General features: G+C 38.6%; 1 protein-coding gene across 2 annotated transcripts in view; it reads right to left on the bottom strand.

The window, feature by feature from the left end:
* The window catches only part of LOC129725655 (putative pre-mRNA-splicing factor ATP-dependent RNA helicase PRP1), a 56,038-nt gene that overhangs the window by 25,286 nt on the left and 7,254 nt on the right, over nucleotides 1-23,498 (bottom strand). Inside the window, exons 5-7 of one of the 2 annotated variants that reach the window (XR_008728135.1) lie at nucleotides 15,960-16,082; nucleotides 15,713-15,903; nucleotides 4,104-4,432 (exon numbers count right to left, since the gene is read on the bottom strand). Coding sequence is in view for 1 of the 2 variants with exons in the window: in XM_055681710.1 (XP_055537685.1) it covers nucleotides 15,713-15,903; nucleotides 15,960-16,082 (314 nt within the window). In the remaining variant the exon portion in view is untranslated. The remainder of the gene's footprint in view (nucleotides 1-4,103; nucleotides 4,433-15,712; nucleotides 15,904-15,959; nucleotides 16,083-23,498) is intronic. The other variant, XM_055681710.1, reaches the window with a different exon arrangement.

Genomic DNA, 23,498 nt, shown 5'->3' with positions numbered 1-23,498 from the left:
TTTGTTGTGGCTTGTGTGTTGGAATATTAGGTAGTGTCGTAAGCGTAACCATCAGGTATTGAGTGAGTTTGGTAGGAATTTTGTTAATTTATAATATAGGGTATTGGCTCTATTATCGTCAGGTTTGTCCAATTATCGTCCGGGGGGTTAATGAAGTCATAGAAAACTAATCTTTTGCAGGAAGATGCGCTGCATCATGAAGAACCATCATATGAGAAATTGAAGCTCTAGGACATCATTTACCACCCGGACGATAATAGGTAAATCCAGACGAGAATAGAGCTGATACCCTACCTAGAATTTGATGAGTTTGAATGAATGTTGAAAAGTTTTTTTATTGCTTTATTGCCACAGGCTATTTCGCCACCGTGTGTTGAAAAGGTATTATTCAGCAACTCCCCAAGAAACGAAGTGAAGTGTAATTTGCCTGGTTGTTTTTGTGTTTCTCAGGTTTTAGCATTGAAGACCAACGAGTTTCCATCGTTTGATATTTAGGTATATCGTTTGGGTATAATACGGTTTCAATTTTTGACTAGAAGTAAAAACATTACCAGAGTATATGTAGTGTACGTGAGGTTTCTGTTTGATTCTCTGTTATGTGGCAATGATTATTGTTGATGTGTTTTTCGTAAATAACTTGCTTGGTTAAAGCAGCATTTACGCCAAAAAGCAAAGAAATACTAGACACTAGACCTAGCAATTAAATCAATTGCTTAAGAAACAGCATAAGTCTATTTGAGGATAAAATAGTAGAATTATAATATATTCGCGTTTCCATAATTTATTTTAATTTTCAAGCACAGATATTTTTACATTTTTAATATTATCTTAAAACCATTCTAGTAATTTCCCATCGGTTTCCATTGGCATTGAATATGTAATGATCTAATTCCAGTGAAAAGCACACTCCTTACTTGTGGATATAATTTGATGCAGATGACTCTTATTAATCATGATTCCAATATACAATATACACTGGCAAAAGCTCGAAAACTCGTTTTTGGTAACTTTATAAAAACACATAAAATTTTCGTTAGGCGACACCATAACTTTGATCCTATTGTAACTTTGAGTATAATGCACCAATTTCACATACCAGCATATGCTCATCGAGTACTAAGAAAATCCTGAATAATACATGTCTACAGTTTGTAACATTTGCACAATACGAAAAAAACTACTATTTTTGTAACGCGACACCATAATAAAGGACTTGTTTTTCAATGCCCTACCAATTGAATCTACAAAATATCAGCAACAACTGCGTTCAGGCCATGAATACGTCCATAAAAACCCTTCACTTTCTGATGTATCACATGCCCATAGCTTAAAAATAGTATCATTCAAGCATATTTTTTAAAAATAGTGTCAAAACTATGATTTTATTAATCTTTTATGAGTGTTTTTCATTCAATCATTGAGATAAGTTTTGCATGTAAATTCAAATGAAACAAACGTTCTCCGTGAAGTTCAATTTATCCTCTTTCACATACACAACAGTTCTGGGTCAAATATGCAGTTTTAAATTTTGATGTCTTAGCGTAGAAGAGCTAGGAATGTGTCCATGATAATGACCGTTTGCCAATAAATATTTCGATTATGAGCAGGCTCCAGTCTGCTACCACAGTCGAAGTAGAGTATGATCTCACTTGGAATATTGATTGGGAAAAATTCTCGAACATAATATCCCAGAGTCTCGGAACAACCGATGAGCTTTCTCCATTAGTTTCAGACAGCGCGCTGCAGTCTCAGACGAGGCCCGCCCCTGAGAACAAGTTGAAAATTCGGCCTAACAAACAATGGTGCGACAAAGAATGCATCGAGATAAAAAAAACTCTAAAAGCAGCATACCTAGCATTCAAGAAAGATCATTCCAATCAACTTTTTGATCAGTTTAGAGAGCTGGAACTGAAACAGGCTAAACTGCACAAGCTGAAAAAAAGATCGTGCTGGCAAAATTTCATAAGCACGTTACCCAGAGATGCTTCTATGAGCTATCTCTGGAATACGGCTCGGAAAATGCGCAATAGGTCCGACAACAATGAGGCTAACGAATACTCTGAACGTTGGATCTATGATTTCGTGAAAAAGGTATGTCCAGATGCTGTCCCATCACAGCAGAAATTCAGCGACACAACGGCGATTGAAGAACCTGAATTTTCAATGCTGGAATTCTCAATTGCCCTCGCGTCTTGCAAGAACAAGGCTCCAGGACCGGACAGGATCAAAATTAATTTGATGAAAAACCTGCCGGATTCAGCCAAAATACGATTTTTTAAACTGTTTAATAAACTTATCAGGAACAATACGGTCCCGAAAGCTTGGAGACAGGTTAAGATTATCGCAATCAAAAAGCCAGACAAACCTGCTGCAGATCACCGCTCGTACAGGCCGATTGCAATGCTCTCATGCATACGCAAATTGCTGGAAAAAATGATCCAACTATCAGAGACCCAATTCGGCTTTCGTAGAGGCAAGGGCCCTAACGGTTGCCTGGCTTTGCTAGCCACAGAAGCGGAAATGGCTCTTGGTAGCAAACAACAAATGACCCCGGTTTACTGGATATCACAGGTGCATTTGATTCAGTTTCAGTCGAATTCTTTCCTAGAAACTGCATCAAAGAGGATTCTCCTCTGTATTGACAAACTTTCTGATCAACCTGCGGTCTGAAAAGCATTTACTTTTCAACCACGGTTCTCCAACAATAATACGAACGAGATACATGGGTCTACCCCAAGGTTCCTGTCTGAGTCCGCTGTTGTACAACTTCTACATCAGTGACATTGACACATGTTGACGGACGGCTGCACAATGCGCCAGTTAGCTGACGACTGCGTAGTATCAGCCACTGCGTCTCTGGCATTGACATGAAAAACAGCCTGCAAAATACGCTAGATAATCTGACCGATTGGGCCAGTTGTCTTGGAATTGAATTCTCGCTCGAAAAAAACGGAGATGGTGGTCTTTTCAAAAAAGCGACCACCACCCCGTTTAGAGCTAGTTATGTCCGGAAGACCCATCACTCAGTCACCTAGCTTTATATATGTCGGAGTATGGTATGACTCTAAGTCAACATGAGAAAAACATGTCAATTACCTGAAGCAAAGATGTCAACCAAGAATCAATTTTTTTCGGATGGTAACAGGAATATCATGGGGAGCTCATCCAAAGGATTTGATACGACTCTACCAAACCACGACTCTGCCCGTTATAGAATACGGCAGCATATGCTTCAGAGGGGTCGCAGCTTCACACGTGTTGGAGCTAGAGAGGATACAATACCGTTATTTGCGTATCGCTCTAGTCTGCATGCAGTCGACACATACCATGTCTCTAAAGGTCATAGCTGGAATGCTACCACTCAAGTAGAGGCTGTTTGAGTTGGCGTTTCGTTTCCTCAATAGATCGGAAATAGCCAATACAATGCTTATTGCGAACTATGAGAAATGTTTGGAAGTTCAAATACCCTGTATGTCAGTATATCAGCGGTTCATGTCCAAGGAGATAAACCCTTCGGTTGTTGCTCCATCCCGTGTGATTTCAACATCGCTCAACAATGGGACACCCGCAACAATATTAAATTCTAAGAGATGGCGCTGCAGTGGCAGTGGTAGTAAAATCGAAATTTCACCGAGCATTTTGCTTAATGATCGGAAAAACTGCTATTAGTTACCTTGTTTTTATATTCTTCTAACTTTCTCGTAGTTACTTTTACTATATGCAATCTATTTTTATCAAAAAACTTGATTTTCTTATACAAATCCGTTGACTCTATATAGTAGTACAGCAAAATCAAGTTATTTGATAAAAATAGATTGAATATAGTAAAAGTAAGTACTAGAAAGTTCTTCTTCTCTTCTTCTTAGGGTGGGTTGTATGGCTGGTCGCTGTTAGCGAATTACTTCTACACTAGGCCCAGGTTATAATGTCAAAACCTCCAGGAGCAATTCAGTCTGACGAACTGGTCACTGGCGACCAATAGAGCACATGTGAGCGAATTTACTCTGGACTGAAGGTTTCAACGGCAGTTATGTGTTATAAATGAGGAACGTACCTGTTGTTACCGGTTCATAACACCTTACTCACCACAGAGTTGACCATACCTTTGTTGTTCCAAGGCCTCATTGCATCGATACTAATGCCGGCAGTTTTACTTGTGTCACTGGTCTGTTGCTCTCATTCATGCCGTCCTTCCATTATGTCCTCGGTCGCGCCTTTCGACATGTCCCATGCAAGTCCGTCCGCGTTATTGCTTTGCTTGCCATGGTTCTTTTAGTCGTTCTCGTTGATCTATATCAATGTTGTCTCGCATCCGCAAAAAAAAAGAATGGGAGTGGTTAATGACAAAGCCGAAAAGCACTGTCAAATTCATTCTACCAAAAACGTATAACTGATAGCGAATTTATCCACTCCACTGGGTCAGTGCCAACACCTGGAATAATGAAACGATACTGCGATACTATGATGCTAGGCAGTTGTCTACATTCAAAGCTCATGTATTGGTGTGCCAAAACTGACTCAACATACGCTGCGCAACTATCCATTTCAGGGTGCCAACTGCACAATAATGGGTCGAATCAAAGCGAAATAGAATCGTTCTGACAGCAGTTATAGCGAATTTTTTATTCCACTGGGTCAGTGCAAGTCTACCCAAGAATAAAGAAATGGCATCACGATTTAGAACGCAAGTAAGAAGATAATTGTTTATGGACTAAGCATGGTGGATTGAAACTGACAAATTTACAGTGCGCTTTGGGCAGCACGCCGGGTCAATACTGGATCAAAATCAAGCGAAAATGGGTGAGCTGGGTGGAATAGAGAAATTGCCATTAGATCGCAACTGGGAACAAATAAATTCGCGCAGTTAAAACAGCTGAATGAGTGAAAATAAAAATAAAAATAAAACATCCCAGTTGGTCACGAGGTACGATGCTGGCCTAACAAGCCAGTTGTCGTAGGTTCGAGTCTCGGCTCGGGAGAGACTGTTAGTGTTAGTAGGATCGTAGCGCTGGCCCCGCTATTGTCCTGTACACTTAACAGTTGGCTGCGAAGTCTGTGTATAATAAACAGAAGGTCGAGTTCCGAATCGGAATGTAGCACCAAGGCTTTGCTTTGCTTTAACCCGTAAAGACCCGGGACGAAACTTGTTTTTTGAAAATGCTCGTGCTCAACACTGGAACGGCCGATTTGGGAAAACTTGGACTTTTCTTCAAGGGGAATAGTTGCTCTAAGTTTTGGTAAAGGTGCCACCCCTCTGGACCCCTCCCCGTTTTCGTGTGACGCAAATATGTCTGTGTTTTTTACTAATTTTTCAAACAGATTGAGCAAACACTGGGAATTTTCATATGTATCAATTGCTCCATGTATCAAATCATGTCAGGTGGATGAAACATGGTATGCAAGAGTGAATTTTGGAGTTTCTAAATTATTTCAGTATAAAATCACAAAACTACGTATTTTCATTAAATTCATCAACGGAAGTCGCCATTTTTTAATCCACAAAACTTCGTAGAAAATAAGAAAATAAAAGATTTTTAATGCTTAAGCTGCCTCTTAATCGATATTCAAACCAATGAATCTTAACCTTTCCTCCAGATAAATGTCCCAAATGTTCTAGTTTGGACTAACGTAAAAAAAGTAAAACAGTAAGGCGTCATACACAAATTACGTAACGCATGAAGGGGAGGAGGGGGGTTGAGTCTGCATTACTTATTGTTACGTAGGGGGGAGGGGGGTGGTGTAGTAGAGACAGTTACGTAACTGTGATGTTTGCTCGAAATTGAAAATTTGATCAGCGTTACGTAATATTAGGGGGGAGTCATGTCGAACGTCACCTATCGCTACATAGGGGGGGAGGGTCTGAAATCTATATCTTTAGCGTTACGTAAATTGTGTACGACGCCTAAGGTTAAGAGCTGAATGACCTTCTGGTTAAAAGCTCTCTTATAAAAATCAAATTCAAATTCAAAAGTACAAAAGTAAATCGAATGCCGTAATATGTAACTATTCACAAAACCTCGAAAACATCAGAAATGTAAAATGTTTATGCTTGAGACATGGATTATTCTGCAAAAAAATTGTAGATGTTGTAAGAATAACGAACATTGTATTGAAAAAAAAAACACAAATAATTGAATTTTGATTCAGAGGCGAATTGCGCATAAAAAGTCAAGATTTCGCATGTATACGTATAATACGTATAAATTTAAAAAAAAAAAGTATTTTCAGGTGATTTTCTGTATTCTGTATGCTGTATATGGTCCTCTTGGTCTGTGGTTAGCGATGTCGATTGTCTCCCACACGGTTGTGATATCGGGTTCGATCCCCGATCAGTTCGAGAATCTTTTCGAACTGGAATTTTTTTCGACTCAGCTCTGGGGCACGGTGTATCGTTGTACTCATCCTACAACATGCAAAATGTGCTAAAAACAATATTGATAACGAATTTTCGCAACTAATCTGGTTGATCGAGAACGCTATTAGAAATAATTTTTCCTCAAATGTCTTTCCTGAACGTTCACAAACATTTTAATTAAAAAAGAATCACATGTTATCGCTTTAAATTTTGATTTAGAGGCAAATCTATACCTATAAAAATGCAGTCCGGTCTGTCTGTCGGTCTGTCTGTCTGATCCATATAGGCTCGGAAACTACCAAACCGATCGACGTGAAAATTTGTATGTAGGGGTTTTAGGGGCCGAGAAAGGTTCCTATGATGGTTTGAGACCCCTCCCTCTTCTAGAAGGGAGGGGTCCCATTCAAACGAAATACAAATTTCTGCACATCTCGAAAACTAACCAAGCAAATGGAACCAAATTGGGCATGTGGATGTTTTCAGGAGTAACAAATATGTCCATATTGGTTCGACACCCCTCCCTCTTCTGGAAGAGAGGGGTTTCATACAAATAAAACACAAATTCCTCCACATCTCGAGAACTAACCAAGTAAATAGAACCAAATTTGGCAGGAGGATGTTTTTAGGGGTAACAAATATATCCATAATGGTTTGATACCCCTCCCTCTTCTAGAAGGGAGGGGTTCAATACAAATGAAACACGAATTTCGCCCAGCTCGAGAAACAATCAACCAAATACAACCAAATTTGGTATGTGAATGGTTTTGGAGGTAACAAATATGTTCAAAATGGTTTGACTCCCCTTCCTCTTCTGTGAAGGAGGGGTTCCATACAAATGAAACACACATTTCTGCTTATCTCGAGAACTAACCAACTAAATGGAACCAAATTTGGCAGGTGAATGTTTTTAGGGGTAACAAATATATCCATAATGGTTTGACACCCCTCCCTCTTCTATAAGGGAGGGGTTCCATACAAATGAAACTAAAGTTTCGCACAGCTCGAGAACCAATCTAGCAAATAGAACCAAATTTGGCAAGTGAATGTTTTTAGGTGTAACAAAAATGTCCATAATGTTTCAACACCCTTCCTTCTTCTGACATATCTCCAAATACCATTCTGAAATCTAAGATGGCGAATTCCGGTTTCTGAAAAACAGCGGCAAATGATCAAATACCACCCATTATGGGTATTTCCGGGATTGTTACGATGCACTGAAGCCACAAATTGAACTCAGACAACATTTTGAATTGTAAGATGGCGACTTCTGGTGTCTGGAAAACAGCCTAAAATGACCAAATACCACCTAATATGCGTGTTCCCTAAACCAGAATGACGCACAGAGGCCAGAAATTGTCTCCAAATGCCATTTTGAAATCTAAGATGGCGACTTCCGGTTTCTGAGAAACAGCGGCAAATGATCAAATACCACCCAATATGGGTATTTCCGGAATTGTTATGACGCACTGAAGCCATAAATCGATCTCAGACATTTTGAATTGTGAGATGGCAACTTCCGGTGTCTGGAAAACAGCCGAAAATGACCAAATACCACCCAATATGAGCGTTTCTTTAACCAGATTGATGCACGGAGGCCGGAAATTGTTCCCAAATGCGATTTCGAAATCCAAGATGGCGACTTCCGGTTTCTGAAAAACAATGGCAAATGACCAAATACCACCCAATATGCGTATTTCCAGAATTGTTATGATGCACTGAAGCCACAAATCGACCTATCGACCTCAGACAACATTTTGAATTGTAAGATGGCGACTTCCGGTGTCTGAAAAACAGCCGAAAATGACCAAATAACACCCAATATAGGTGTTTCTTCAACCAGAATGACGCACGGAGGCCAGAAATTGTCTCCAAATGTCGTTTTGAAATCCAATATGGCAACTTCCGGTTTCTGAAAAGCAGCGGCATATGACCAGATATCACCCAATATGGGTATTTCCAAAATTGTTATGATGCACTGAAGCCACAAATCGACCTTTCGACCTCAGACAACATTTTGAATTGTAAGATGACGACTTCCGGTGTCTGGAAAACAGACGAAAATGACCAAATATTACCCAGTATGAGTGTTTCTTCAACCAGATTGACGCTAAGAGGCCAAAAATTGTCTCCTAATGCCATTTCTTTTTCAAATTCAAGATGGCGACTTACGGTTTCTGAAAAACAGCGGCAAATGACCAAATACCACCCAATATGGGTATTTCCGGGATTGTTATGATGCACTGAAGCCACAAATCGACCTCAGACAACATTTTGAATTATAAGATGGCGACTTCCGGTATCTGGAAAACAGCCAAATATGACAAAATAGTACACAATATGAGTGTTTCTTCAACCAGAATGACGCTCAGGGGTCGAAAATTGTCTCCAAATGCCATTTTGAAATCCAAGATGGCGACTTACGGTTTCTGAAAAATAGCCTGGTGACCAAATACCACCCAATATGTGTATCACCGGATCCAGAATGATGCAAAGAGCTAAAATTTGACCTCAGACACCAGTTTGAATTGTAAAATGGCAACTTCTGGGAAACAGCCGGAAATAACCGAATACTACTACTATGGATATTTCCGTAATCGAAATGATGTATAGAAAGCAAGCATTGACCCTGGACACCATTTTGAATTCGAAGATGACCACTTTCAGTTTCTAAAAAACAACGAAAACAACTGAAATGCATTCAATATATTTTCGGAATAGAGGTGATGTACAAAAGCCAAAAGTCGAGGATGTTGTCATTCCGATAAAACCAATTATTTCAAATGATATAAACAATGCGCAAGGAATCAATGAATTTGAAATTTTTAAAATTAATAAATTGAACATTAGAATAGGCGAGACGACGTTTGCCGGGTCAGCTAGTTTAGCATAAAAAGTCATAAATTTGCATGTTTAATGTAGTTTTGTGAATAATATCTCGAGTTTTAGTAATCAGATACTTAATATTTTTCCTCATATGTCTTTCCTGAACGTTAACAAACATTTTAATGAAAAAAGAATCACATGTCATCGCTTTAAATGTTGATTTAGAGGCAAGTTCAGCATAAAAAGTCATAAATTTGCATGTTTCACGTAGTTTTGTGAATAATATCTCAAGTTTTAGTAATCAGATACTAATTATTTTTCCTCACATGTCTTTCCTGAACGTTAACAAACATTTTAATGAAAAAAAAATCACATGTCATCGCTTTGAAATTAGATTTAGAGGCAAATTCAGCATAAAAAGTCATAATTTTGCAAGTTTTACGTAGTTTTGTGAATGAAATCTCAAGTTTTAGTAATCAGATACTAATTATTTTTCCTCACATGTCTTTCCTGAACGTTAACAAACATTTTAGTGAAAAAAAATCATATGTCATCGCTTTGAAGTTTGATTTAGAGGCAAATTTAGCACAGAAAGTCATGATGTTGCATGTTTTACGTACACGCAAAACTTTTCCTTATTACTTTAGAAGCAATAGCACAAAATTGCCTTTTGGGTAACAAACCTATTACTTAAAAGGCAATAAAATTCTTCCCCAGTCAAGTAACAACACATACTGTCATATATTTAGCACGTGTTACGGGAGTACGACTATCTAATAATGGTCGTTTCAACCACATGCAAGATTTTTTTCTGTCAAAAAACTGCTCCCTTTCCATCTCAAGTAAAAAAAAAGTCACACACATAGTCGCATATGTTGCACATGTTACAAGTTTCTTCAATCACCAATTCATCCGGTGAGCGTGTATTAGTTCGCTCGTTGTATGCATACGGAGTAGAGGAAGAATATGACAAGAGCTGCCAAGCAGCATTTTCCCCGTCATAGAGTATGCAAACGTTGATGATTTCAAAGACTTGAAATGCGTCTTTAAATGACATCACGATCTGTAAACTGCGTTAGAGAAAAACAAAAACATTCGCTTTCTTGCAAGCTATCCAAAACACATACTCATTGGGTCATGGAAACTCATTTGCACCTGTTTGAAAATACAAAACTCGTGCCCATCCAGAACAATATTCGCAACTTCGGCAACTCTGTTCAGACAGTATAACGTATTTTCATTTCAAGTAAACACTGGGGGACGAAACGAAAGTGTTTCTAATTAGACATTTGAGATTGACGGGTGAGATTCTCATTATGTGTGGATGAAGGGACAAACATGAATCTGATCGTTGCATCAATACAAATGCAGCGAGTGAAGTCTTGCTAACACATGCATTGCGGTGCTTGGCTGTATGTTCTCCTGCAGAAACACATACAAGCGTGTGCCCGTCATAATTTTTGTTACTTTTCGGTTATTACTATTTGTGCATAATGCGCAGTCATAAGACACAATAAGTAATAAAAAATTGCCCTGAAGTAATAAAATGTTCCCCGTTTGCGTTGGGTGTAGTTTTGTGAATTATATCTCAAGTTTTAGTAATTAGATACCTATTATTTTTTCTCAAATGTCTTTCCTGAACATTAGCGAACACTTTCATGTTAAAAAACCTACATGTCACCGCTTATTATTTTTGATTTAGAACGATTCAAAATGATGATGATTACTGTACACCTCAGAGACTGAGTGAATAATATCAATAAGATCAAGCGTTACGGAATTCCAATTTTATATAGTAGATTATTTATATTATAATTTTTCTAATTAAGCTTTGTGTTTGGAAATAAGCTTGACGAATCACCGTCAAGTCCTCCACCCATGTGTAGGGAGTAAAAGTAAGTACTAGAAAGTTAGAATGATACTAAAACAGAATAACTAATAGCAGTTTTTCCGGTCATTATGCAAAATGCTCTTTGAAATTTCGATTTTACTACCACTACCACTGCAGCGCCATCTCTTAGAATTGAACATTGTTTCGGGTGTCCCACTCTTCTGTTGTATTTGATTTGTCGATGAAAGAAGAAATTCATGGAATTCTCGAACACCTTGCACCAACAGTTGTGCCATCTCCTAGAACAGACATCCTTCTTCACGGACAGATCTGTGATGGATGGACTATCCGGTAATGGCGTTTTTAACACAGATCATCACATATCCCTCAAACTGGCACAGCCTTGCTCCATATATGTAGCTGAACTAGCTGCCATACACATTCGCTGCGAATTATCGAGCTCAAGACACCAGGCAATTATTTCATCTTCTCGGACAGCCTCAGTTCTATCGAAGCTCTCCGATCGATTAAACCGGTCAAGCACCCGTCCTGTTTCCTTCCGGAAATTAGACGGATATTAGAAGTGCTAATTGATCGGTCTTTCATTATCAGCTTTGCAATCCCAGACAACAAAGAAGCTAATTTATTAGCGAAAAGGGGTGCCATAGAAGGAGATATATTTGATAGACCGATCACCTATACCGAGTATTTTCACCTGCCTTGACAACTGGCCCTGGCAAACTGACAGGAAAAAATGAGATAAAGACGACCTTGGGCGATGGATGCACTCGATTTCGCCCAAAGTGTCTACAAAAGCTTGCTTCAAAGGGTTAGATTTAACTCGAGATTTTATTCGAATTATTTCGCGCCTAATGTCCAATCACTATGTTGCAAACGCACACCTTTATCGAATCAACTTAGTCGATAGTAATCTGTGCGAATGTGGAGGGTACGAAGATATTGATCATATAGTCTTCGTATGCCCTAAGTACCACAGAGCAAGGACCAAGCTATTGATTCTTTTCGGAAACAAAAAGTGATGTTTACAATGCAAAAACGGGATGCGCTTGCTAGCCGCAACCCCGCGCTCGTAATACCTATTTATGACTTTTTAAGAGATATCAAGTATCGAATTTGATTATCTCCTTGCTTTTTCTTTTTATTTTTCCAACACAACCTCCATCAAAAAGTTTCAAACAAATTCTGTTCTTCTTCTTCTTTCTTTTATTGATCTTTTTAAAGACACATGAATCATCGCTTCTTTCTGAGAGACATGATCCACCGAACATAGATATAAGTTTTGATTCCCAAGAGATGAAGAACCATCACACCTCAACGAATAATATTAAGAATTGATATTTAGAGAAGAACTTCAATGTTATTGATAGCCGTAGGTTTAAATGGAGTATTGTATTTTTAAATTGTATTTTTAAGAGAGAAAAGATGAGAGGGTTTTTATGCCTGTTTGAGGAGGAGCAGTCGGGATACAGGCTATACTCAAGCTGGCTTTCCCCTACTCTTAAAGATATTCGGCCCCGTTATGCTTTGCGGTTGGGCCTAAATAAATTATTAGAGTTAAAAAAAACGCAAACAACTCGAACAGAAAAAAAATCTAAATAAATAATATCACTCATCTCGCACGAAATCCTTCTAAAGCTGCATATTCCGATAGTTTTGTTATTTGGAACACCAACACTAGTAATTTTGCTTGATTTCACCATTTATTTTCGCGCAAAACACACTCGTAATGAAGAAATTACGTGGAGATAAAAACGCGCACAAACAACCGGCCTTGTGGCCAACGTCCTCCCCGAAAATACCACGTTAAATCCTTTCAAGCAAATTCTACTAACGGATAGTAGGTTGGCCGCTATGTCTGGTACCTCAAGAACATCCTGTACGGACACGTTACCTTCAACACACTTTAAGTCGACCGTTCCTTTTGCTTTTGATTGCATATTTCCATTATTTGCTGTTCCAATTTGGGACACCGTATCGTGTTTGTTTTCAAAAATCGTTCCAACACGGGCCATGTGTGTGGTTGCTCCGGAGTCAAAACACCACTCTTCCTGATGCACATCACCGATTGCAAACACTGCACACATCGCACGATCTCTTTCATGCTTTGATGATCCTTGTTTCTCTGGACAATTTGCCGCGTAATGTCCTGCATCGCTCTTGCCTTTATTCGAGCCGACATCCTTGCGACGTCTGTGGTATTGGCCGCCACTGTAAAATGCTCCTTCATCGCTATTGATTTTCGGTCCCTGCTTCGGTTTGACATCTTGCAAAATCTTGGACTTTACTGAATCTGCTGACAAAGTTTGACCGGACGCTTCTATGTCCATCACCATGGGATCATAATAGCTTGGTATTCCCATTGACACCTCCTAGATGGTCTCGAGGTATGATGCTGGCCTAACAAGCCAGTCGTCGTAGGTTCGAGTCTCGACTCGGGAGAGACTGTTAGTGTCAGTAGGATCGTAGCGCTAGCCCCGCAATTGTCCCGTACACTAAACAGTTAGCTGCGAAGTCTGTGCATAATAAAACGAAAGGTCGAGTTCCGAATCGGAATGTAGCACCAAGGCTTTGCTTTTTTCCCATTAACAGTAACGGTGCCAACCATTCATCACTTATGACAAAATTCATTTCTGCCAGCTCGTTGAAACCATGGCGCCCACGTATGCTTCGGATTTTGCGAAATTTTCCAATCGAATTGACGTAAGCTGCTGCAGCAAACTGATCCGCCTGTAGACTCCGTATTCTTGGAAAGCCTTTTTTAGTTTGTCCCAAGCTTTTTTTGCGTTTTTCGCATTCAGTACCAAACTGTATTTGGTCTTTTCCAAACTAAGACAGATGGTGGCCAATGCTCTCTGCTTCGTGTCATCAACTGCTTCATCTTCACGCGGCTTCACCGCGCTCCTCGTTCCTTCTCAGATGAGTGACATTTTCATAGAGAATGCCCACGTTACGTTATTCTCTCTGCCCTTTAATTTTTCGACCGCCATTCTGCCATTCTGCTTCCCGCGTTTCGCACGACGTGGTGATCGAATACTCTGACAGGTTCTCCACTTCCGGTGATTGAAAGTCGGTTGATATATGACTGAATTAAAAAATGTTATCCTTAACAAGACCTACAACCTACACTAGGTCACTTTAGAAGTTCTAAATCGCTGTAGCACAGAGTAATAGCTCTACGTTGTTCTTCGTCATTAATGCGGTTGTGTCAGATATAACGTTCTACTGTTTTCGTTTTAATAAATATTGTCACCATTGTCAGAAACTGCAAAGGCGTGCCAGAAGTCACACTTACAGATATCACAAAGAAAACTTTGGGATTATTCTATGAATGATGATACTTTATTTCTTAAACTAATATGGTCGAGCTGTTTGAAAACGACGCAATGGGGTGCTAATTTCAATTGACACGCTTAAAGAAAGGAAAGAGTTTCTCTCCGTCAATTGACACAGTCATTAGTTTCATTTATGTCGTTTTCGTTTTCGCGGTGTAGCTACACTTTTTCCGTGCTATACTTTGCAGCTTCAAATAAAACATTTTCAGTGTCATTGCATTGGTATGCGTAATAATGGGATAGCTGTCAATTCGTTTTGTTTTGGTCAATACCGCATTCGTCATTTTGTCTCGTTTCCATTTTATATGTCCATCTCGCAAATGTGCTGAGAAAAAATTTACCTGACACTTTACCACGTGGAACGAAAACCAAAACAAACCAGTTTTGACACATACGTGTGAATGTGTTGGTAACTTCCTACAGTACACTCTGCTTTTTTCGGGTGTCGTCAGGGACAGAAAAAGTGTAGGGAGAGACAGAAAAAGGGTAGTCCGAAAAGTCAAATAAAACATTTTCGGTGTCAAAAGTGTCGTTTGAGTGTAGCTACACCGCGAAAACGCAAACGACATTAAAATGCTACGATGAACAAAAGATCAAATCTGTTTGACAGCGAAAATGTGCATCATGATTCGACGACAGCAACCGAAAGGAATCAGTTGCAAATAAAACTGTTCGAATCAAAATTATTGCAATGAAATCTTAATCTTTTGTTATGTTTCGAAAATGTAGAGCCCTGGTTTCAAGTAACCCCGCAGATGAGGTAAATTGCAACGCCAATCAATTGGATTTGTTTAGGAAGCTCATGAATTGATTTTTTTTTCATGTTTTAATTGTGTATTTACGCACCCATTAAAACTTCCCCAAAATACAAGAAAAAAAATATTCCTCGTCAAATCATCTGTCCCAAAAAAAATACCCTAAATTCGCTTACGCGGGGGATACGTGCCACGTAAAAAAACCGCGTAAATTCTGGGATCCGCGTAAAAAAACGCGTAAATTCCGGAATCCGCGTAAAAAAACCGTGTAAATTCCGGAATCCGCGTAAACTCCGGAATCCGCGTAAACAACCTGCGTAAACTCTGCAATCCGAGCAAAGAGAAAACAAAATCAGCGCAAACAAAAATACCTTAGTGTAATTGAAAACGATTATGGCCCCTATTACAGAAGACGAGGCAAGCAACTCGCCTCGCCCGCAGTCAAAGGCGGCTTCCCCCAGCCACATTTTTATACTTTTTGATTATATCACTACATTAAGACTAGATCGGATGAAATGAAAAAATAAATAATAATAGTAAACAATAATAAGAAATAATGACGTTATAAAAAATGTAAGAAATATCAAACGTCTACCTGCATAAAAAATCCCTGAACTAATGCTTTCCTAATGTTGAAATAGTAGTTGGTCGTATTGAAGTCAGTACTTGTTCGCTTCAAATTAAATCGATCCATTATTCGAGATAGCTGCTGGCGTACATTATCAGCTGACTTCAACGAGCGATAGTTGATAAAATTGTCGTAGCACCAACTAGGATCCTCATTATCTAGGAGAGAGATAATTTTATTTTTTCTAAATAGAAGGAACATCTCATATACTTACTTTGTTTAAAGGCATGGTATACGTTTAAGAGCGTTAAATGGTCGCCGTCGAGGTGGGCGAAACGTTTCTTAGCATCGTCTGCGGCCTTTTTCATCTCGTTCGGGCGTACGAAACACTGCGGGACTAAACACAAGTAGGGTTTGGGAGGCACACCGCAGAAAAACCGAGCGCACGACCCATCAAATATAGTTGTATGTATTGGGCATTTCATTGGATTAACCTGAGACTTTAATTATTTAGTTTGTTTCGAATGCAAACTGAATCAGACTAAATAGGCAAGCAATAATGCAAAGGAAAACTTATTTATAAATGCGTTTTTTAGTGATTCAGATCACATCAGATTTGTAGGAACGCACAACTAGTAAAAATGAGTAAAATAGCATTGGCCGATACCGTATCGACTGGAGGCCTGAATATCGTTGAAGGTGACGTTGATATCAAACTGGATCGATACTTCTTCCCCAATATTTTTTCGATACTCAAGGGAAACTATAAAATCGGAATGTATTGTTGATTGCTACAAATTCATTGTAGAAGTGCGCGGATACAACCAATCGCGTTAATGTCTTCCATAAACAGCGCGGAAATTTGATTTGCGCACTTTTAGTGAAAACGCCAACAGGATTGGATATACCTGCGCGCTTCTAAGGCGGATTTCATGTTTCTTGCGAGAAAAATTCTCACGCAAATCAAAAGCGTCGAGTCGTTCAACTGATATACATTTTGTGGTGAATTGCGGAGTAACCCAATTTTTTTTTTCATTCTCGCTTATTTTCCGTTGGTCTAGTTCCGCCAGTGTTGTAGTGTCAATCACCGACGCCCGGGGAGGCGATTTCACCTAGGACCCTTCCGCGCGTGATCAGAGCCCAACAAAGTCAATTATCATCAAACGTGCGGTACTAGTTTCAATTGACACGCTGCAAGAAAGGGAAGAGTATATCTCTCCGTCAATTGAAACAATCATCAGTTTCATTTGGGAAAAAACCCGTGATCAAATCTGTTTGACAGCGAGAATATTAATCGTGATTCGATGACAGTAGCCAAAAGGAATCGACTGAAAATGAAACTGCTCGAATCGAAATGACTGCGAGAAATCTTCAGTTTCATTGTTATGTTTCGTGAATGTAGAGCCCTGGGCGTGATCCTAGTGATTTTTCGCACCAGAAAATCTCCCGGTGTCGGCTAAGATTGAATCTAGACCAGTTGGGTTGATTTTGAGTGGATCACGCCACTCCTCAATCATCGACATCTACGCTGACGTTGGGATTCGGACCCAGGCTACCAGCTTGGCTTGCGGAGATGTTGCCAACTACGCTAGGCCCACCGATGTATCCCATTAATTATTTAATGTAAATGCAGCATCGCAGCTTCTGAACACAACCTGTTCTGGTATGGCTATCGTGGTTTGAACACACTCAGGTCGTTTTGATGCGAGCGTTTCGTAAAAAAAAAACTAAATTGAGTTGAAAACATAACGAAGAAAATCGCTCTAAAATGTTTGAGCTATGTTTAGATATGAGAGTGGTCAGTCTCAAGACCAAAATGCAATATTTTCACCAAAAATTATTATTTATTATTATTATTCAAAACGGATAACTGTAGACATAAAACGGAAAATGAAATTGGAATTAGATTGTACCGTTTTTGAGCAATGGAGAATGTTTCTCGTTTCTGATTCAATTTTTGTAACATTGTGGAATTTAATCTTCTTTCCGTCAACACTGCAGAGACTCGTTATATGAGCCGTTGCGGAACAGAGTGGTCTATGTACCATCGAGCAAATTTGTTAGGAGAAGCAATTTTCGAAAAATCTCTGAATAAAATTTTGTTTAACGGATTCTTTCAAACAAAATGTTCTAATATGAAGATTATAAAGTGGTTTAACATGTGAATACATTATATCAGATGATTTGGTTATATCAGATGATTTGGTCATATGGAGAAATGAGTTGCAGGGTGGCAAAAACCTGGAAAATCAGGGAATGCCAGGGATTCCGTTTTTCAATCAGGGAGTATCAGGGAAAACTGAAAAATAATCAGGGATAATTGTTAACCGACTCGCGATTTTTTTTAAACGCATAAAAATTGATTTTTTTTAGCAAAGAAGGTTGATTCTGGACCGTTACCATTCGGTTTTCTATCTGATCGAATGCTTTTTCCACTGAGATTTCGGAGTTGTCATCTACGTTGCACTTTTTGTAACGAGTCCTGAGAAATATTAGAGAAATTAGTGTTGTATCTCAGGAAACTTGATTTAAAAATTTTGTTTCTTGTTGCCACCCTGGAGGGAGTACTATTAGCATGACAGTCTCCGGTAATGTTATCGTGATAGCCACGCTGTTGTTCTGTTGTGGTTATTGAAATTACTAGAGTTCTCTTTAACTGTTGAAGAAACCAATTATAAACATTAGTATTCACCAGTCTATGATTGTCACCTATCAGGCAATTAATGTAGGGTGAGGGGGGGGGGGGGTGCAAGCTGGGTAACCTAAGCCAAATTTTCAATATCACGTAACTGATGATTGTTTCGGTCTACCTTTCAGATGATTATTTAAAAGTTATGTGTATGTTATTAAATTACGTTAAAAAAAAAACAAAAATCAAGTGTTGGTTCACTTTTACAGAATTTTTAGAAAAGGTTGTTTTTTTTGCCCTGTAAAATAGGCGAGGCAAGATAAGTCATTTGGTGGGGCAAGATGGGTCACCCTCTCAAACAGCACAAAATTATGATTAAATTTCAATGAACTTTTTACGGATAGCTAGAAAAATGCCTTCTCTTCATAGATAACAAAAATATGGGGTCATCTCGTCCATGTTATACCGTCTAAGGGGTTAAATTTTCCTCGACGATTGCTTTCTGCAGCATTTTGTAGAACTTCTCTACTGTCGGCTCATTGAAACAATGAAAGTTTTTTCCGGAGTGACAACACCGTTTATGTTGAATCTAGCTTCAAAACTAAAATGTTAACATTGAAAAAAATCAGCTGTCGATGCAAACTATACTGCACGGTGTGTCCGAAATGCCGGATTATCACACTTTAATGTACCTCGGATTTTCTTTCACCAAAAGTTAGTTTGGGTCCATACCTTTCTAAATCAACCGGTTTTAAAAAAATAATAAAATTGATTTAAATTTTTTATGTATTTTTTTTTTAATTATACTAATTTTAAATGTAAAATACACTGATAACGTTCAAAATAAATAACTTCATCACAATCTTAAGCTTAAAATAGCTTTCCTAGTAGATTTTTAGATTACATGTTGAAGAAAAAATGGGATGTATACACAGGTATTGAAAAAAACATTACGAAAAAACCCGAACACATTTATATACTAGTGGTTGATATGCATTTGTTATTCACTCACTGCAAAGTAACCTTGGTTGCCATGGTGCATGTGAAAAAATCAGTGATTGCTATGATTTACAACACATGTGAAACAGTGATATTAACAAACCATTTCGACAATGTTGAAACAAACGACGGCTCGTCTAGATGTTTTCGGTAGATTGTACAAAATGAAGAAAACACATGAACAAAATCGGCCCAAAATATGTCTTTTATTTTTCAAAAAAGTGAAACAACCTAAATTGATACATAATACGCTGACAAAAACCATAAACAGTGCTCCATTCTCGAATGCGACAAAGCTAGTGCAATGTATCCCAGAGTTCTTTGCGGAAGCTGCTATATTGTATACTATAGTATGTTTTAACCACCTAGAAAAAAATTGTTTTTAATCTGTCTGATTTCATTTTTTCTAACAAAGGTAAATAAAAACTCAAATGTTTAATCCTGGTACACTTTTTCTAGGTGGTTAAACATACTATAGTATACAATATAGCAGCTTCCGCAAAGAACTTTGGGATACATTTTACCATCTTTGTCGCATTCGTGAATGAAGCGTATTGCGCGTTTTTGTCAGCGTATTATGTATCAATTTAGCTTGCTTCACTTTTTTGAAACACAGAAGTGTTTTCGTCATTTTGTACAACCGGAAACAAAAACAACCAGACGAGCCGTCGTTTGTTTTAACACTGTCGAAATGGTTTGTTAATATCACTGTTTCACATGTGTTGTCAATCATAGCAATCACTGATTTTTTCACAGGCACCATAACAACCAAGGTTACTATGCAGTGAGTGAATAACAAATGCATATCAACCACTAGTATGCAAATGTGTTTGGGTTTTTTCGTAATGTTTTTTTCCAATACCTGTGTATATATCTCATTTTTTCTTCAACATGTAATCTAAAAATCTAGCTATTTTAAGCTTAAGATTGTGAAGAAGTTATTTATTTTGAACGCTATCAGTGTATTTGACATTAAAAATTAGTATAATTAAAAATAAAATATATAAAAAAAATTTAAATCAATTTTTTTCAATTTTCCCCCGATGGATTTTTTTAAAACCGCCCGATTTTGAAAGGTAAGGACCCAAACTAACTTTTGGTGAAAGAAAATCCGAGGTACATTAAAGTGTGATAATCCGGCATTTCGGACACACCGTGTACTGCCTCGTCTTTGGTGACCCATGCTGCCCCAATCATTAATTTAGTTCACGATTGTGATATTCATGTTTTTTTTTACATTTATTCATGCTAAAAAGCATATTATTTAGTGCATCATGAACAAAACTGCTGCAGCAATAAAGGTTTACTTCAAATTAGGATTAATATGCTAGTAATGGACTCCCTAGTAGATGTATTGCATAATTTAGATGTAAACGGTTCGAATTCTTTTTATTTTCGAAGAAGTATTCTTATATTTGGTTAAAATATGAAGTCTTTGAAGGAGACTGTGGAATCTAAACTGGCAACACGTATTCGCAGAAACTTTTGTAGCTCAGAAAGGCCACTATCTAGAACTAAAACCAAAGCGCAGTTAGCGCGCCTAAATTTTTTCCCTCCAAATATTATACCTTTTATAACACAGAAGAGAGAAGAATAAATCATTAGTTATTTGACCGCCTAACAGTGTACACCATTTATTCCAAGAGGTTATGGGCCCAGTTTAGTTTTTTTTTGTTAGTGCGCTGCAGTCAAGATGGAACGTCTAAGAAACTACTGTAGCTCAGAAAGGCAACTATCTAGAACTAAAACCAAAGCGCAGTTAGCGCGCCTAAATTTTTTCCCTCCAAATATTATACCTTTTATAACACAGAAGAGAGAAGAATAAATCATTAGTTATTTGACCGCCTAACAGTGTACACCATTTATTCCAAGAGGTTATGGGCCCAGTTTAGTTTTTTTTTGTTAGTGCGCTGCAGTCAAGATGGAACGTCTAAGAAACTACTGTAGCTCAGAAAGGTAACTATCTAGAACTAAAACCAAAGCGCAGTTAGCGCGCCTAAATTTTTTCCCTCCAAATATTATACCTTTTATAACACAGAAGAGAGAAGAATAAATCATTAGTTATTTGACCGCCTAACAGTGTACACCATTTATTCCAAGAGGTTATGGGCCCAGCACGCTTCCACTGCGCAGGGTTTTACTCAAGTGTACGGTACTGATTTCGACGAGATATTCGCTCCCGTTGCCAAGCAGGTTACCTTTCGTGCATTGCTATCCATCGCAGCAAGAAGACAAATGTTGGTAAAACATATTGACGTTAAGACAGCTTATCTTAACTGAGACTTAAATGAACAGATCTACATGAAAATGCCACCTGGAGTGACGACCGCGAATGACAATACAGGATGTCTGTTGAAGAAAAGCATCTATGGCTTGCGTCAATCTGCAAGAATGTGGAACCGTAAAATAGATAGTATTCTACGACAAATGGGTTTCAAGTCTTCCAGTGCAGATCCTTGCCTGTATGTGCGTCATCGAGGAGCGAAATCGGCATTTATTTTGTTGTACGTCGATGATATATTAGTGGTAGGCACCAATCTGCAAGAATACGACGAAATTTTCAAACAGCTGAACTGCCGTTCCAAGCATAGTTGTCCCATGTTCTACACAAACCTTATGTACGCTGGGACAACTATGCTTGGAACGGCAGTACAATCAGAATTCGATTTGACTGAACTGGGAGACATCCGTCATTTTGTTGGAATACAAGTGGAGAAAAAGGACGATTATTATTGCCTTAATCAAAAGTCGTATATACGTAAGCTAGTTGAGATGTTTGGTATGACAGACGCTAAAATATCCAAAGTCCCAATGGATATTGGATATGTAAAGCAAAAGGAGGAGAGTGAGAGACTATCAACTAAACGAAAAATTCCAAAGTCTCATTGGAGGTTTGTTTTACTTGGCTACCCACACCCGACCGGACATTGCCATTAGTTCATCGATACTTGGTCGCAAAGTGACTCAACCCACAACTGCTGACTGGCTTGAGGCAAAACGTGTACTTCGTTACCTCATCAGCACTTCTGATTTAAACCTGCATATCGGCGGACAAGGCGAGCTTATTGGATTCGCCGACGCAGACTGGGCTGGAAATATTACTGATCGAAAGTCCAATTCAGGATTTATATTTCAACTTGGTGATGGAATAATATCTTGGACTGCAAGAAAGCAGGTATGTGTTGCGCTCTCGTCAACAGAAGCGGAATACATATCGCTATCAGAGTGTTGTCAGGAATTGGAATAAATAATAAAGCTAATGAAAGATGTTGGTGAAGACGTCCAGCATCCGATAAAAATTTTTGAAGACAATCAGAGCTGCATTAAACTGCTAAAGCAAGATGGAGGAACCAAACGGTCCAAGCACGTGGATACCAAATACCACTTTGTACGTGACTTGGCAGAGCAGAAGAAAATCGACGTCATTTACTGTCCATCGGAGAACATGTTAGCGGATATGTTGACTAAGCCGCTGGCGCGTGTTAAGTTGGAAACATTACGTGAGCGGATTGGTCTGCGGAATAGTGCTTGAGGAGGAGTGAAGGAGACTGTGGAATCTAAACTGGCAACACGTATTCGCAGAAACTACTGTAGCTCAGAAAGGCAACTATCTAGACCTAAAACCAAAGCGCAGTTAGCGCGCCTAAATTTTTTCCCTCCATATATTATACCTTTTATAACACAGAAGAGAGAAGAATAAATCATTAGTTATTTGACCGCCTAACAGTGTACACCATTTATTCCAAGAGTCTTTTACCTAGTCTAATGAAAAATTCTTTGGTCAAGTTCCATTTTTATTGCCAAATATCAATAACTATTACCGATCTTAATGTGTGCATAATGGACCCTTTTTCCTATTATGGACCCGGGTTGACTATGCGTATAATGGACCCGGGTCCATAATACGCATATTATAATATTTGGTCATGAAATGTTGATTTCATTCATTAGTACCAACTTTCATTAGTCTTCATCCCAAATAAATTCTGAGAACCCCAATTTCAAATAACTTCACACATTTTTCAAAGGTTTTTTTGAATGGATTCCGATGGTTTAACTTAAGAGCCAGTTCGCGAGCACCGCAACCACCTTTACAAGGGAGGTTGTATCGAGGTTCTCTGATCGGACTGAAACTTTCAGGGTTTGTTTATGCATATAATAGAACAATGTTTTGCATAATGTCAG

This window comes from Wyeomyia smithii, chromosome 2 (genome assembly GCF_029784165.1).
Source record: "Wyeomyia smithii strain HCP4-BCI-WySm-NY-G18 chromosome 2, ASM2978416v1, whole genome shotgun sequence".
NCBI classification, from domain to species: Eukaryota; Metazoa; Arthropoda; class Insecta; order Diptera; family Culicidae; genus Wyeomyia; species Wyeomyia smithii.
Note: the sequence above shows the minus strand (reverse complement) of the source record. Positions and strands in the feature narration are given on the sequence as shown.